The 14,726-nt window shown below is 40.7% G+C and overlaps 1 gene segment (V, D, J or C); it reads left to right on the top strand.

The window, feature by feature from the left end:
* The first annotated feature begins 9,148 nt into the window (after positions 1–9,148).
* On the top strand, positions 9,149–9,937 carry LOC100935818 (immunoglobulin heavy variable 3-7-like). The segment is given in 2 exon segments: positions 9,149–9,363; positions 9,467–9,937. Coding segments are annotated over 2 exon segments (369 nt in total).
* The last annotated feature ends 4,789 nt before the right edge of the window (positions 9,938–14,726 follow it).

Genomic DNA, 14,726 nt, shown 5'->3' with positions numbered 1-14,726 from the left:
CCTGCAGAACTGTCAGCCAAATAAGCCAAATAGACGAATACACTGTCCAAAGCAATATACAGATTCAATGCAATTTCTATTAAGTAACCAATATAATTGATTGCATATTTAAAACCATAAACTTTATATGGAATCAAAAAAGAGCTTGAACATCAAAAGCAACCCTAAGGAAAAGTAACAAAGCTGGAAGCACTACATTGCCGGACTTCAAATTATACTACACAGATATAGTAAGAATGACATCATGGTACTGACAAAAAATAAAGATTGATGTAACAGAATAGACAGCCCGGAAATAAAGCCAAATACCTACAACCACCTGTTATTTGACAAAACTGACAAAAATATACACTGGAGAAACAACCCTTTATTCAATAAGTGGTGCTGGGAAAATTAGACAGCCACACATAGAAGAATAAAACCAGACTTCTGTCTCACAATAGACAAAAATTAAGTGAATATGGATTCAATACTTAAAAATATAAACGGAATCTACAAAAATGTTTGAAGAAAATGCAAAAAGTTCTCGGGACATTGGCCTAGGCAAATAAAACATGACTAAGATTTCAAAAGCAAATGCAATGAAAACACAAAGAGACAAACAGGACTTAACTGAAGTAAAAATCTTCTGCACAGAAAAAGAAATAATCAACATGGTGAGTAAACAACCTGCAGAATGGTAAAAGGTATCATCTCACCTCAGTTAAGATGGCTCATATTAAAAACACACACACAAAAACACTGACCAATGCTGGTAAGGATACAGAGAAAAAGAAAACTCTTATGCATTGTTGAGGAGAATGTAAACTAGTACAGTCGCTATGGAGAGCAGTGTGGAGGTACCTCAAAAAACTACAAATAGAACTACCATATGATCCAGCAATTCCACTACTGCAAATTTATCCAAAGGAATGAAAATCGTTATATCAGAGAATTCTGCACCCCAGTGTATATGGCAGGACCTTTCACAACAGCCACGATATGGAATCAACCCAGGTGTTGGACACAAGAGAATAATGGTTAAAGACGATGTGAAGCATATACATGATGAAATACTCATCAGCCATAAGAAATCATGTTGTTTGTGGCAATGAGGATGGAACTGGAGGATATTATGTTAAATGAAATACGCCAGGGACAGGAAGTAATACACCTTGTTTTCTCACTCATAGGCGGAAACTAAATAATTGGTCTCCTAGAAGTAAAGAATAGAACAGAGGATACCAGACGCTGGGAAGGGTAGGGGAAAGGATGAGATAGGCAGAGATTTGTTAAATAATACAAAATTAGAGCTAGGGAGGAGGAATAGATTATAATGATCTTTACCACTGTAGGATGGATACGGTTAAAAATAATATGTAGTTTTAAATAGAAGAAGGATATTGAGTGTTTCTAACAAAAAGAAATGGTTTGAGATGATGGATATGCTAATTACCCTAATCTGACCCCTATGCATTATATGTATCAAAACATCACTATGTACCTCATGAATATTTACAATTATTGTCTATTAAAATTATATTTAAAAATAACTCAAAATTCATTGGCAGTGACATAAATGGAGGCTCTGGGATAGGTGTGGGGATAAAGGGAGGCTCTGGGATACATTACAGGCCTAACATGTCAGTGGGCAGAGGAGCTTCCATTAGCTTTTTCTATTTGTAGCACTGAGCAGATGTGACATTTCTCAAAGTTTCCCCTACAATAGAAACCTGAGTTCCAGGGAGGTCTTGCAAGCTGGTATGCCGATGGAAGAAGCAGGAGTAGAGGGTTGCTGGCCCATTCAACAATAGTAGGATGATTATTGTGCATGTAGAGAAGTCAACATTGTTTTAAATAAGTTTCATCACTGGATGACATGAAAAACAAATCCAATGGAAATCCTTAAATATTATTGGTAGTGAAACTGTTTGGGGTGAAGAAATGTTCACTGAAGTTGAGTGAGCCAGTAAAGCTGTTAAGAACTACAATAAACATTGGATTGGATTCAGCTTTGTCTGAATTCAATGTGATTGTTACTGGCTCAGGCAGGGGTCAGAAATCAAGATGGATAGGTGGTACCAACCAGAAAAAGCCATGGACCAGAAAGATTCACAGCTGAATTTATTCGGATGTATAAAGAAGAGTTGCTACCAATCCTAGTGAAACTATTCCCCAAAAATCAGGATAAAGGACTCCTCCCTAAATTATTCTGTGAGACCAGCATTATTCTGATAACAAAACCTGGCAGAGACTAAAAAAAAAAGATAACTTTGGGCCAATATTCATGATTCAAAAATGCTCAAATACTAGCAAACTGACCAAGCAGCACATCAAAAAGCTAATCCACCATGATCAAGTAGACTTTGTTCCTGGGATGCAAGGTTGGTTCATATACACAAATCGGTAAATGTGATTCATTTCATAAACAGAACTAAAAACAAAACCATGCTATCAATGGACATAGAAAAGGTGTTCAATGAAATTTAACATTGTTTCATATCCAAAACCCTCAACTAGGCATGAAGAAACATACCTCAAAATCATAAGAACCATCTATCATGAACCCACAGCCAAAATCATACTGAATGGGCAAAAGCTGGAAGCATTTTTCCCTGAAAACTGGAACAAGAAAAGCATTCCCACTCTAACCACTCCTGTTCATCATAGTCATGGAGGTCCCAGCCAGAGTGTGCAGGCAAGAGAAAGAAATAAAAAGCATCAGAACAGGAAGAGAGGGTGTCAGACCATCTCTGTAGAGGAAATGATCATAATCCTGAGTCTGTAGTTTGGTGATTGACATTAATTTGGAAAAACTGTCAGTCATCATCGCTTTAAATATTTCTTCCTAGCCTTTCTCTGTTCCTTCTCTTTCCCATTATGTGCATGTTATACCTTTATAATTGTCTCACAATTCTTGGATAAGCTGTTCTGGTTTCTTATGGGTATTATTTGTGTACTTGTGTGTTTGTGTGTGTATTTGTGTGTTTTTTAAAAAAAATTTCTCCATTTTCTTTTCAGTTTGGGACATTGCTATTGAGATATTTTTAATTTCAGACTTTTTCCTCAGCCATGCTGCATCTACATATAAGTCCATTGAAAGCATTACTTAATTCTGTTACAATATTCTTGATATCTACATTTTTTTCCTTTTTAAGAATTTGCATCTTTCTACTTGCATAGCACAACTGTTCCTGGATGCCCTCTGCTTAACTCATTACAGCCCTTAGCATATGAGTTACAGTGATCTTAAATTCTTTGTTTGGTAATTCCAACTTACATGACATAGCTGAGTCTCATTCTAATGCTTGTTCTGTCTTGTCACGCTGTGGTATTTTTCTCTTAGTATGTCTCGTGATTTTTTTATAGCCAGAAATTATGTACCAGGTAAAAGAAACTGCTGTAAAGAGGCCTTTAGCGATGTCATTGTAAGGTGTGGAGAGAAATGTGTTCCATAATCCTATGGCCATGGCTTAGTCTAGCAACCTTAGGCCTTTGAAAATAAACCCTTACATGAAAGTGAAAACATAAGTAACATAAGTCTTAGATTTGGAGAATTTGCTTGCAAATCAAATATTTGGAAAATGACTTTTATCACAAATGTACAAATTACCTTACAATTGAACAACAACAAAACCACACAAATTAATTTTAAAATGGGCAAAGATCTGAATAGAAACTGCATCTAAAAATAAATATAAAAAGAGATCAACTTCATTTTCATTAAGTAATGCATGTTTAATATTCAAAAAATACTACTATCTTATGAGGATGGGTGAAATACACAATATAGATAATACCAAATGGTGATGAGGAAGCTGAAAAACAGGAACATTCACCCTTTGCTGGTGGTAATGCTGAAATGGCACATAGACATGTAAAGTTAATAATTTAGTGTATGTTACAAAACAGCTAGAAGAGAAGATTTAGAATTCTTAACACAAAGAAATAATGATGGAGATGAAAGATATACCAGTTATCCAGATTTAATCACTGCACATAATAATCTTTTATCAAAATATAATATATACCCCATAAAGGTTTTGAACTCTTATGTATCTATATAAATTAGATATTTAAAAACACCAATACAGGGGAATCCAGCTAATTGCAGATTCCCTGAACGTACCCTTTCTTGTCAAAGAGGAGTTCCAGAGACACTTGAAAACGTAGTGCAGTTCATGTTAGAAATAGAGGTTCAGAAATGCCTCATTATACCCTCCTCCCTTTGGAATTCAAGTACAACTAACCAGTATTTTTCAATAAAACAGATCTTAAGGCTCAGAAAACCGATTCTTTGCAGCAGTAAGATACCAAATTCTAACCTGACTCAAGAATAGGATCACATGACAGAGAGCAGGCCTTGAAAAGAATCAAAGACTTTTACCCTAAAATATATTTATTTGACATATTTTAAAATCGCCCTGCACAGTTATCTTTTGAGAGAGAAATTTACGTTCTGTAGCGAATCTGCTTCCCTTTCCAGGTCTAGTTGTTATAAGGAGGAGATTAGCTGAGAGTCTAGCATCTTTTAAATGTCATGGTAGAAAACATTTGCCATCTACTGCCTCTAATGGTGGCCACATAAGAGAATTCATCTACATAATAAGAATCTTGTTCTCCAAAACCCGTTATCCTAACCCATGTAGGGAAAAGAAAGAGAGATCAGACTGTTACTCTATGTAGAAAAGGAAGACATAAGAAACTCCATTTTGATCTGTACCCTGAACAATTGTTTTGCCTTGAGATGCTGTTAATCTGTAACTTTTGCCCCAACCTTGTGCTCACAGAAACATGTGTTGTATGGAATCAAAGTTTAAGGGATCTAGGGCTGTGCAGGATGTGACTTGTTAACAGTATGTTTACAGGCAGTATGCTTGGTAAAAGTCATCACCATTCTCCATTCTTGATTAACCAAGGGTAACAATGCAGTGCAGAAAGCCGCAGGGACCTCTGCCCAGAGAAGCCGGGTATTGTCCAAGATTTATCCCCACTGAGACAGCCTGAGATAATGGCCTCATGGGACAGAAAAGACCTGACTGTCCCCTAGCCTGACAACCATGAAGGGTCTGTGCTGAGGAGGATTAGTAAAAGAGGAAGGCCTCTTGCTGTTGAGATAAAAGGAAGGCCTCTGTCTCCTGCATGTCCCTGGGAACGGAATGTCTCGGTATAAAACCTAACTTTGTACTTTTGTTCTATTCTGAGATAGGAGAAAACCGCCCTGTGGCTGGAGGTGAGACATGTTGGTGGCAATGCTGCTCTGTTACTCTTTACTACACTGAGATGTTAGGGTGGAGAGAAGCATAAATCTGGCCTACGTGCACATCCAGGGATAGTACTTTCCCTTGAACTTATTTGTGACACATTACTTTGCTCACACGTTTTCTTGCTTACCTTCTCCCCACTATCATCCTGTTCTCCTGCTATGTTCCCCTTGCTGAGATAGTGAAAATAGTAATCAATAAATACTGAGGGAACTCAGAGACCAGTGCCAGTGCAGGTCCTCCGTATGCTGAGTGCTGGTCCCTTGGGCCCACTGTTCTTTCTCTATACTTTGTCTCTGTGTCTTCTTTTCTCAGTCTCTCATCCCACCTGAAGAGAAATACCCACAATTGTGGAGGGGCTGGCCCCCTTCAAACACAGAACATTTTTTCTACTGATTTCAGCTCTTTAGATAAAAAGTTAAGTCTTTCAATCAATTGCCAATCAGAAAATCTTTGAATTCACCTGTAAGCTGTAATCCCCTCCCTACACTGCCTCACTTCTAGCTCTTTTATCTTTATGAACCAAATCAACACGTCTCATATGTATAGATTGATGTCTGTCTCTCTAAGACATTAAATTTAAGCTGCCATCAAGCCACTTTGGGCACATGTTCTCAAGATCTTCTGGGGCTATGTCACAGGGCATGGTCCTCACATTTGGCTTGAATAAATCTCTCTAAATATTTTGCAAAGTTGACTTTTTCATCAATAGTTCTTACAGAACCTACTCTGTGGTCTTTGTTACAAGCATAAAATCAATATAGTATTAGTTATAATAGTATTGGGTATACCACATGTTGGCAATTTCTTATGAAGTTAGGCATAGACTAACAATGGGATCAAGTGTAAGTGTTTCAACATATTTATGCAAGTTATTTTGATATTTATGTTCTGCAGATACTTCTATCAGATTTATTATATCAGCTAATTATTTGTTTTATGATTTTTTGCATTTTTTGTAGGTGATAACACCCTATCTTTTCTAGGCCTTTATTGTAGAAAATTGTGTGAAACTACTCAGGACTACATTTGAAAGTCCTTACTGCAGTGGCTGCCAGAATTGCAGTGGATTTCCTCTGCAGACACTCAGATTCCTCCAGTAACACCTTAATTTTGTTTCCTGCTTGGCTTCGGGCTTTAGTCTTGTGCTATCCAGAGAGACTCTGTCTTTCAGATCCCCCAGGTCATTCTAGAGCCACATGGACCTGACAATTGTCAATGTGGTGGGAAGGGTTGCACTGAACGGGCACACTCCGTCCTTCTGAGGGAGCCATATTCCAGGCAGACATCACAGTCCTGGCTCAGGGTGTGTCCTTCCAAGTATCCCTGCCCCTCCTACAGGTGCGATGCTGATCCATGCATCTTCCTCCCCTTCCTGGGTAGAGGGTCTCCTTGTTTTTTCCCAGATCTTCTTCCAGCAGCCACTATGTCTTCCCACTGATGTCTTCAGCTTCCTCTTTTCTGCCCTTCCCAGCAGGATGAGGCTGTTATTCCTGAAGAAAGAGAGAGGAGGTAGGAGATGAGGCTGTTATTCCTGAGAGAATGAACAGAGCTTTGGAGCTTTTCTTTCTTCTATCCCAGTTTCTATGAGTTCCTCCAGTACCAGTAACACAGAGGTGTTAGTGGCTTTGCCCCTGCATGTTAATTCTTTAGCAATGTAGTGGTGACAGTGGAGGTGGGTCTGGATGCATTTCAGCTGCAGTTGCTGTTTTGCTTTTCAGCACAGAACCGTCTTGGGAACTAGAGGGAAGAGCTTTTAGTGATGTGTCCTCAATCCTGGGAGAAAAGTTTTCAACAGCAATAGGAATCTCTCAGTCATATGTTCTCTGAGAATTTAAACAATAACTTATTTATTATACTCAATTTTAAACAATCCAATAAATATGTCTAATTTAATCTTGCATTAGCTTATGTGACATTTGCTGGCCATTGCCCCAGATAAGGCCATATTCTCTTCCTGTTTATCCCTGCAAGTGACTGACATTTGCAAGATGTAAGGTTTCTTCTTTGTCCTATAACATCAATAATCTGAAGTATTAAAGAAAATGTGCTAATTTGCAGATCAGTAAAGTTAGTTGTTTCTGTAAAAATATATCTATTTTTTGAAATGGAGTCTTGCTGTGTCACCATGCTGGAGTGCAGTTGTGTGAACTTGGCTCACTGCAACCTCCGCCCACTTGGTTCAAGCGATTCTCCTGCCTCAGCCTCCACAGTAGCTGGGACTACAGGAGCCTTGGCCTCCAAAAGTGCTGGGATTTCTGGCATGAGCCACTGCACCCGGCCAAAAATAATATGTTTTTATGGGATGCATACATCTCCAGGCTGAGTAGAAGCTTTATTTGTAGTACTCAGTAACTAGAATTAACACATCTATTAAGGAGCATTGTAAATAAATAGTAAGGGTGCACTCATTAACTGGAATACTGTTCCTCATTAGAATCAACACATTCTTTAGTTCATGTCCTTTGCAGAGACATGGATGAAGCTGGAAACCATCATAGTCAGAAAACTATCACAGGAACAGGAAACAAAACACCGCATGTTCTTACTCATAAGTGGGATCTGTACAATGAGAACACATGGACACAGGGAGGGGAACGTCACACACCAGGGCCTGTCAGGGGGTGGGGAGCAAGGGGAGGGACAGCATTAGGAGAAATACCTAATGTAGATGACGGGTTGATGAGTGCAGCAAACCACCATGGCACATGTATATCTATGTAACAAACCTGCATGTTCTCCACATGCATCCCAGAACTTAAAGTACAATTTAAAAAACACATTATTTATACAGAACCAAATAACTGGCTCACAAGTAATTATACTGAGCAACAAACCACACGAATGAAATTGAACCTACAAGATTTCACTTGAACAAAATCTTGAAAAATAGATCCAAAGTAACAAAGATGACAGATTGACTCAGTATGGTGAGAGGAAAATGACTGGGAGGCAGGAATTAGAGTAACACTTGGAAGCTTTTAAGTGTAACTCATCGTTATCTTGGTTGTTATTTGGGATGCACAGGTGAGCACATGTGAAATTACATATTTTTCCTTTGGAGACATGGTCTTGCTTTGTCATCCAGGCTAGAGCTCAATGGTGAGATCATAGCTCTTCGCAGCCTCAGACCCTGGGTCTCCAGCAATCTTCCTCCCTCTGCCCTATGTAGCTGGGACTATAAGTGTGCACAACCATGCTCAGCTTCAGTGCGTATTCAACTAGACACTTTATGCAGCATTTATTACATGGCAGTAATGCCTCAATAAGGGTATTGCAAATAAGTGGATGGATAATTTGTTCAATTAAGATTGATGGAAATATAGACACATGATAAATGTATGACAATCAAGAAAATAAAACTGTAGGAAACATGCTTTTTTTTTACTTTTTTTTTTTTAGGTAATTGCAACAGTGCATACACATCACACCACGTTCTCATTACACAGAAAAGATTTTGCAAACCTCACTAGGTGCGACCACCTGTGTGCTGGGCTTGATTCAGGGAGAAGTCAGGTCCAGTGGTGAGAAGCACAGGCCCAGATACCTAGGCTCACTCTGACCAAATGTGAGCTCTGGGGAAATTGTACAACCCATCTGTGCTTCTGCTGGTAATTTTTCATCTGTAACATGGAAATAACATTGATACTACATATCATGGTTTCTGTGCATATGTAAAAATAAAAGATGATTGGTGCAAACTTTAAATACACAGTTTATGTAGATCAATTGTACCTCAATAAAACTGATTTAAAATAAAAATTACAAAAGTATAAGTTTTATAGGTTTTAAGGTTTTATCATAGAACAAACTTACAATAAGAAACCACAATTTCCAAATGCTATCAGTATCACAAATCTCCCCCAGGACACTCTCACATGCTCTGAGCCCCACTCTCTCCTCAGGCCTCTCATCCCAGAGCTTGCTATGTAGTAGGAGACATGCAAATAGAGCCCTCCTTCTGCTTATGAAAATCAGCCCAGCCCTGATCCTGCAGCTCTGGGAGAGGAGCCCCAGCTCTGGGACTTTCAGGTGCTTTCATTTTTGATCAGGCCTGAACACAGAGGACTCACCATGGAGTCATGGCTGAGCTGGGTTTTTCTTGTTGCTATTTTAAAAGGTAATTCATGGAGAACTAGAAAAATTGAGTGTGAGTGGATAAGAGTGAGATAAACAGTGGATATGTGTGGAAGTTTCTGACCACAGTTACTTTTCGTTTACAGGTGTCCAGTGTGAGGTGCAGCTGATGGAATCTGGGGGAGGTTTGGTACAGCCTGGGGGGTCTGTAAAACTCTCTTGTGCAGCCTCAGGATTCACCTTTAGTAGCTATGGCATGGACTGGGTCTGCCAGGCTCCAGGCAAGGGGCTGGAGTGGGTGGTACATATATGGAATGATGGAAGTCAGAAATACTATGCAGACTCTGTGAAGGGCCAATTCACGATCTCCAGAGACAATTCTAAGAGCATGCTCTATCTGCAAATGGACAGTCTGAAAGCTGAGGACACGGCCATGTATTACTGTACCAGACAGAGTGAGAGGAAGTGAGTGTGAGCCCAGACACAAACTTCCCTGCAGGGGTACGTGCGGCCACCAGGGGGTGCCCAGGATCCCCAGAAGACAGGCACAGTCCAAAGGCAGGTGCAGATGAAGGTCAAGAGGGACTGTGGCTTCCTCTGCATCTAACGGTTTCCTGGTGAGACTCTATATTTATTTTTCTGTGCTAACCTCACTAATGAGGTTGCTAAGTTTAAACACTTTCTTTTTTTTTTTTTTTTTGAGACGAAATCTTGCTCTTGTGCCCCAGGCTGGAGTGCAATGGCACAATCTCGGCTCACTGCAACATCCACCTCACGAGTTCAAGCGATTTCTCCTGCGTCAGCCTCCCGAGTAGCTGGGATTACACGTGACTGCCAACACACCCAGCTAATTTTTGTATTTTTAGTAGAGACGGGGTTTCACCATGTTGGCCAGGCTGGTCTTGAACTCCTGACCTCAGGAGATCCTCCCGCCTTGGCCCCTCAAAGTGCTGGGATTACAGGCGTGAGCCACCGTGCCCAGCCAAAAAAACTTCATTATTATAGGAGGAAAAATTCTCATCTGCAGGTGTCACTGATGGAGGCAGAAAAAATGCCCAGGAAGCCAGGTGAGGCTGTAGACACTGTCAGCCCAGGATGTAAATCTCACCACAAGTGCAGGAGAAAGGGCAGGAGGTTGATGGATCATCCTAACTACGGTATGGTTCAAGCTGAGCCCAGCAAGACCCTCAGTGCCTCCCTAACCACAGTTGCCCTTCAGGGATAACCCATGTGCTCAACAGCAGCCACACCTTAGTACCTCCACTGTGCAGTCATTGTCTAGGACAAGCTCCCAAGATGTGGGGCTTTGGCACAAACCAGGTCATGGATGTCAGAGAGGGGCAGCTGGGTGTCTGGTCCATGGCATCCCTGATGTTGGAGGGTTGGGAGGTGCATTCTCTGGGCCAACACATACTCTAGGGATATTTACTTCAGAACACATTTTATTTGTTGGTTTATGGTTAATGGGGTATTCATCTCTTCAATCATTTGTCTTTTGATTTACAAAAACATTCCAATTTCATTTTTTTTTTTTTTTTGAGACGGAGTCTCGCTGTCCCCCAGGCTGGAGTGCAGTGGCGCGATCTTGGCTCACTGCAGGCTCCGCCCCCTGGGGTTCACGCCATTCTCCTGCCTCAGCCTCCCGAGTAGCTGGGACTACAGGCGCCCAGCACCACACCCGGCTAATTTTTTGTATTTTTAGTAGAGATGAGGTTTCACCATGTTAGCCAGGATGGTCTCGATCTCCTGACCTCGTGATCCGCTCACCTCGGCCTTCCAAAGTGCTGGGATTACAGGCGTGAGCCACCGCGCCCGGCCCCAATTTCACTTTTGAAGTAATTTTATTATGTGCAATTAAGTCATTATTGATTATAGTCACATTATTGTGCTACTAAATAGTAGGACTTATTCATTCTTTCTAACTCTATATTTTGTACCCATTAACCATATCCACTGTTCTCAGGCCCCCACTAGCCTCCCAGCCTCCAGTTACCATCCTTCTACCCTCCATGTTCCAGAGTTTAATTCTGTTGATTTGCAGAGCACACACATAAGTAAGAACCTGCAATGCTTTTTTTTCAGTGCCTGGCCTTTTTCACTTAACATAGTGACCTCCAGTTCCATCCATGTTGTTGCAAATGACTGGATCTCATGGAATACCTAATTTTATTCGGTTCTTTCATATGACATAGAGAAGCAAGCATGCAGTCTACAAACAATTGTAATTTTCACATTTACCCCAAATGAATTATAACTTATTTCTGTGCAGGGTCTGGGCACATAGTAGCCTTTCTCATGAGGGATTGTTAAATTTAGAGTGAGATCACTTGTTTCTCATATTCTTTGATTCCTGTCCATGTGCAGAGATCTTAAGTGGAGTAATCTGCTTCTTTCTGCACACTAACTCTGACCTTCTCGACAAAAAGAGCAGAGATTTTCATGTCTCCTGAGTCTGGGGTAGGAGCTAGTCCTACACACCTCAGAGCCTGCAGAGACCTCCCAGTACAGTTTTATAGCCACAGGTGTTTTCTCATGGGGGGTGTGACCTCCACTTCCTGTGATTGCTGCTCAGATCTAACTGTGATTTCAGATTTAGGACACCATTGGGCTCTCAAACCATTTCTATTCTAAAAATCAGCCTCATCATAGAAAATGGAAATAATTCAATATCCATTTCCCTGACAGCATTTCATCCTTGTTTTTAATTTAGTGCAAGTTTATTACATATTTGCCTGAATCTAACCTCAGAATCAACTGAATTGGTCTAGAAATCTTACAAATTGAACAGAAGTGGATTTTATTATTTTTCCCAAAATGTGTGTATGTAGGGTTTCCAATGTATTGTCCAGAACTTGTGCACACTAACAACTGTGTTTCTCAGTCAATTATCAGCCTAGTGAAGCCCTTGCAAACCCCCTCACTCACCTGTGCTGCCTGTGGATTCTCCATCACAATCAGTGCTTCCTGTAGGCACTGGATGGAAAGCACGGGAGTGGGTCAGGTGCATACGTCATGAGCAGAGGACGAATTCCAGCCCACTCCTCATGAATTCAGACAAGCCCACATGTTCCCACATGCACTTTATCTTCAGACAAGCAGATGTGTCTGCACATGAATTCTTCTTTCAGACAAATATGTCTGTCCCCTCGTGGACTCTTGCCACACACAAGCACACGTGGCTTCTTGTGGACTGTACTTTCAGACAAGCACACATTGTTTCATGTGGACATTTTCCTCCCACAAATGCATTTTCCCCTGAGTAGACTCTTCTCCCACAAGCCCAGATGTCCCCACATAGACATTTCTCCCAGACAAACACCCATTTCCCCATGTAATCCCTTCCCTCAGACAAGCACACGTATTCCCAGGTAGACTCTTCCCTTAGACAACCACAGATGTTCCCATGTGAACCCTTCCATATGACAAGCACACATGTTCCCATGTGAACTCTTGTATAACAAGCACACATATTTCCTCACGGGTTCATCACTCAGATAGGTCTGCGTGACCACATGTGAACTCCCGTATAACAAGCACACATATTTCCTCACGGCCTCTTCACTCAGATAGGTCTGCATGTCCACATGTGCACTCTACTCTCAGATGAGCCCACAGGTCCCCACAGGGACTCTTCACTCAGACACCCATTCTCCATTGTAGACTCTTCCCTTAGACAAGCACGCATTTTCCCATGTGAACTCTTCCACATGGAAAGCACACATATTCCCACAGGGACTCTTCACTCAGACACCCATTCTCCATTGTAGACCTTTCCCTTAGACAAGCACGCATTTTCCCATGTGAACTCTTCCGCATGGAAAGCACACATATTCCCACAGGGACTCTTCACTAAGACAAGCATGATTGTCTCCATTGTGACCCTTCCCTCAGAAAGGTACACTTGTCTACATATGGACTCTTCTCTCAGACAAGCAAACATGTCCCCATGTGGACTCTTTCTTCTGACAAGCACACGTGTCCCCATGTTGTTATAATCAGTTTCTCACCTCTGTCTCACAAAGTTCCCTGTCCTCCAAGAATAATTTTAACCTCTCACTTCTCATTCACACTATGGCGATTGGTGCACAGCATTTTCACCCAAGAGAAATGCAGGCAGCTCTCAGAATTTATTGTGATGGAGGCAGGAAGACAAACACAAAGATAAAACTTGTCACTACCTTGCTGGGCTGTGTTCTGTGCAGAGTCTCTGAAAGCTGCCCTGGGGCTATGTCCTAAGCTGTATCTCTCTGATTCCACTAGGAGAATGCACATAGAGAAATTCAAGCTGAATGGTGTCCTGATCCCTGCCTCATTCTGCTATTCTTCCCTATTCCTCAGAAATTCACCCAACATTGCCCTCTGTCTTGTATTGTCTACATTCTCACAGACTCTCTCCTAGGACTTCAGCTTCAATGGTCAGAGCCCTGGCCACTTCTTCCCAACTCTCTGCACATGCCAAGTGCACATTAGAGACTCAATAATGAGGCTCACCAGGGGCGGTAGTAATCTATCACAGTAGAGATGTAAATCCATGATTTAAAATAGGTTTCTAAAAAAGAAAATATGTCTCATATCAAATACAAATGAGAGAATGCAACGGCATAATTCATTTTCAGGTGTTTCATATGTAAATCTCCTAAAGTGCATAATTTAGTTTTCAGTGTGGTTCCTGATCCATGAATCCTTTTGTCTTCTTCATTATCTTTCATTCAAACAAACAGAGACCATACCCACTGTTCAAAGTGTAGCCTCATGGAGAACATCTTCACCAATCAGCCCAGTCAGTGAGTAAGGCCTTTAAATCCTTCATGCTAATTCAAATTTCTGTCTTTATTCTCAGTAGACCCCAGGTGTTAGGGGATGTTGGGTTGTGCCAGCACTCCTAAATAAGGGAGATAGAAATTATTTCCTCAGGCATCCTCTTGAAACGTTTGAACAACTGGACATAGTTTTATTATTGAGGTGTGATGCATCAAAATAATGTTAGTTCAATCTTCTCTCAACCAGTCATTAAACATTGAAATTTTGTAACTATTTATTTGGATAGCTCTGAAGTTTATCTTTTGAATATTTAGGTAATATTATAAATTAGTTTAAGCTGGCTACTAGGTGAAATGATCTGCTGCAGAATTTTGACTTCCTTGCTGTGCATTTTTGCATTTAAATTCAAGTTTATATTACTCGTGTGTCTAGAATGTAAAAATATGTCTTACATTTTCTCGAATTTTTCATTTCAATGGAGTTTCTAGAAGATGAGAAAACCTCCCTTGTGTATAAAATACCTGGTAACACATTGCTCAATAGTTTCCTTGCTGAGACCAGCTCGGTCGGGAGACCCTAACCCAGCAGCTCTAGAGGAACTAAAGACACACACAGAAATATAGAGGTGTGAAGTGGGAAATCAGG

Source organism: Pongo abelii, chromosome 15, assembly GCF_028885655.2.
Source record: "Pongo abelii isolate AG06213 chromosome 15, NHGRI_mPonAbe1-v2.0_pri, whole genome shotgun sequence".
Lineage (NCBI taxonomy): Eukaryota > Metazoa > Chordata > Mammalia > Primates > Hominidae > Pongo > Pongo abelii.
This window is presented reverse-complemented; position numbering and strand designations above follow the sequence as displayed.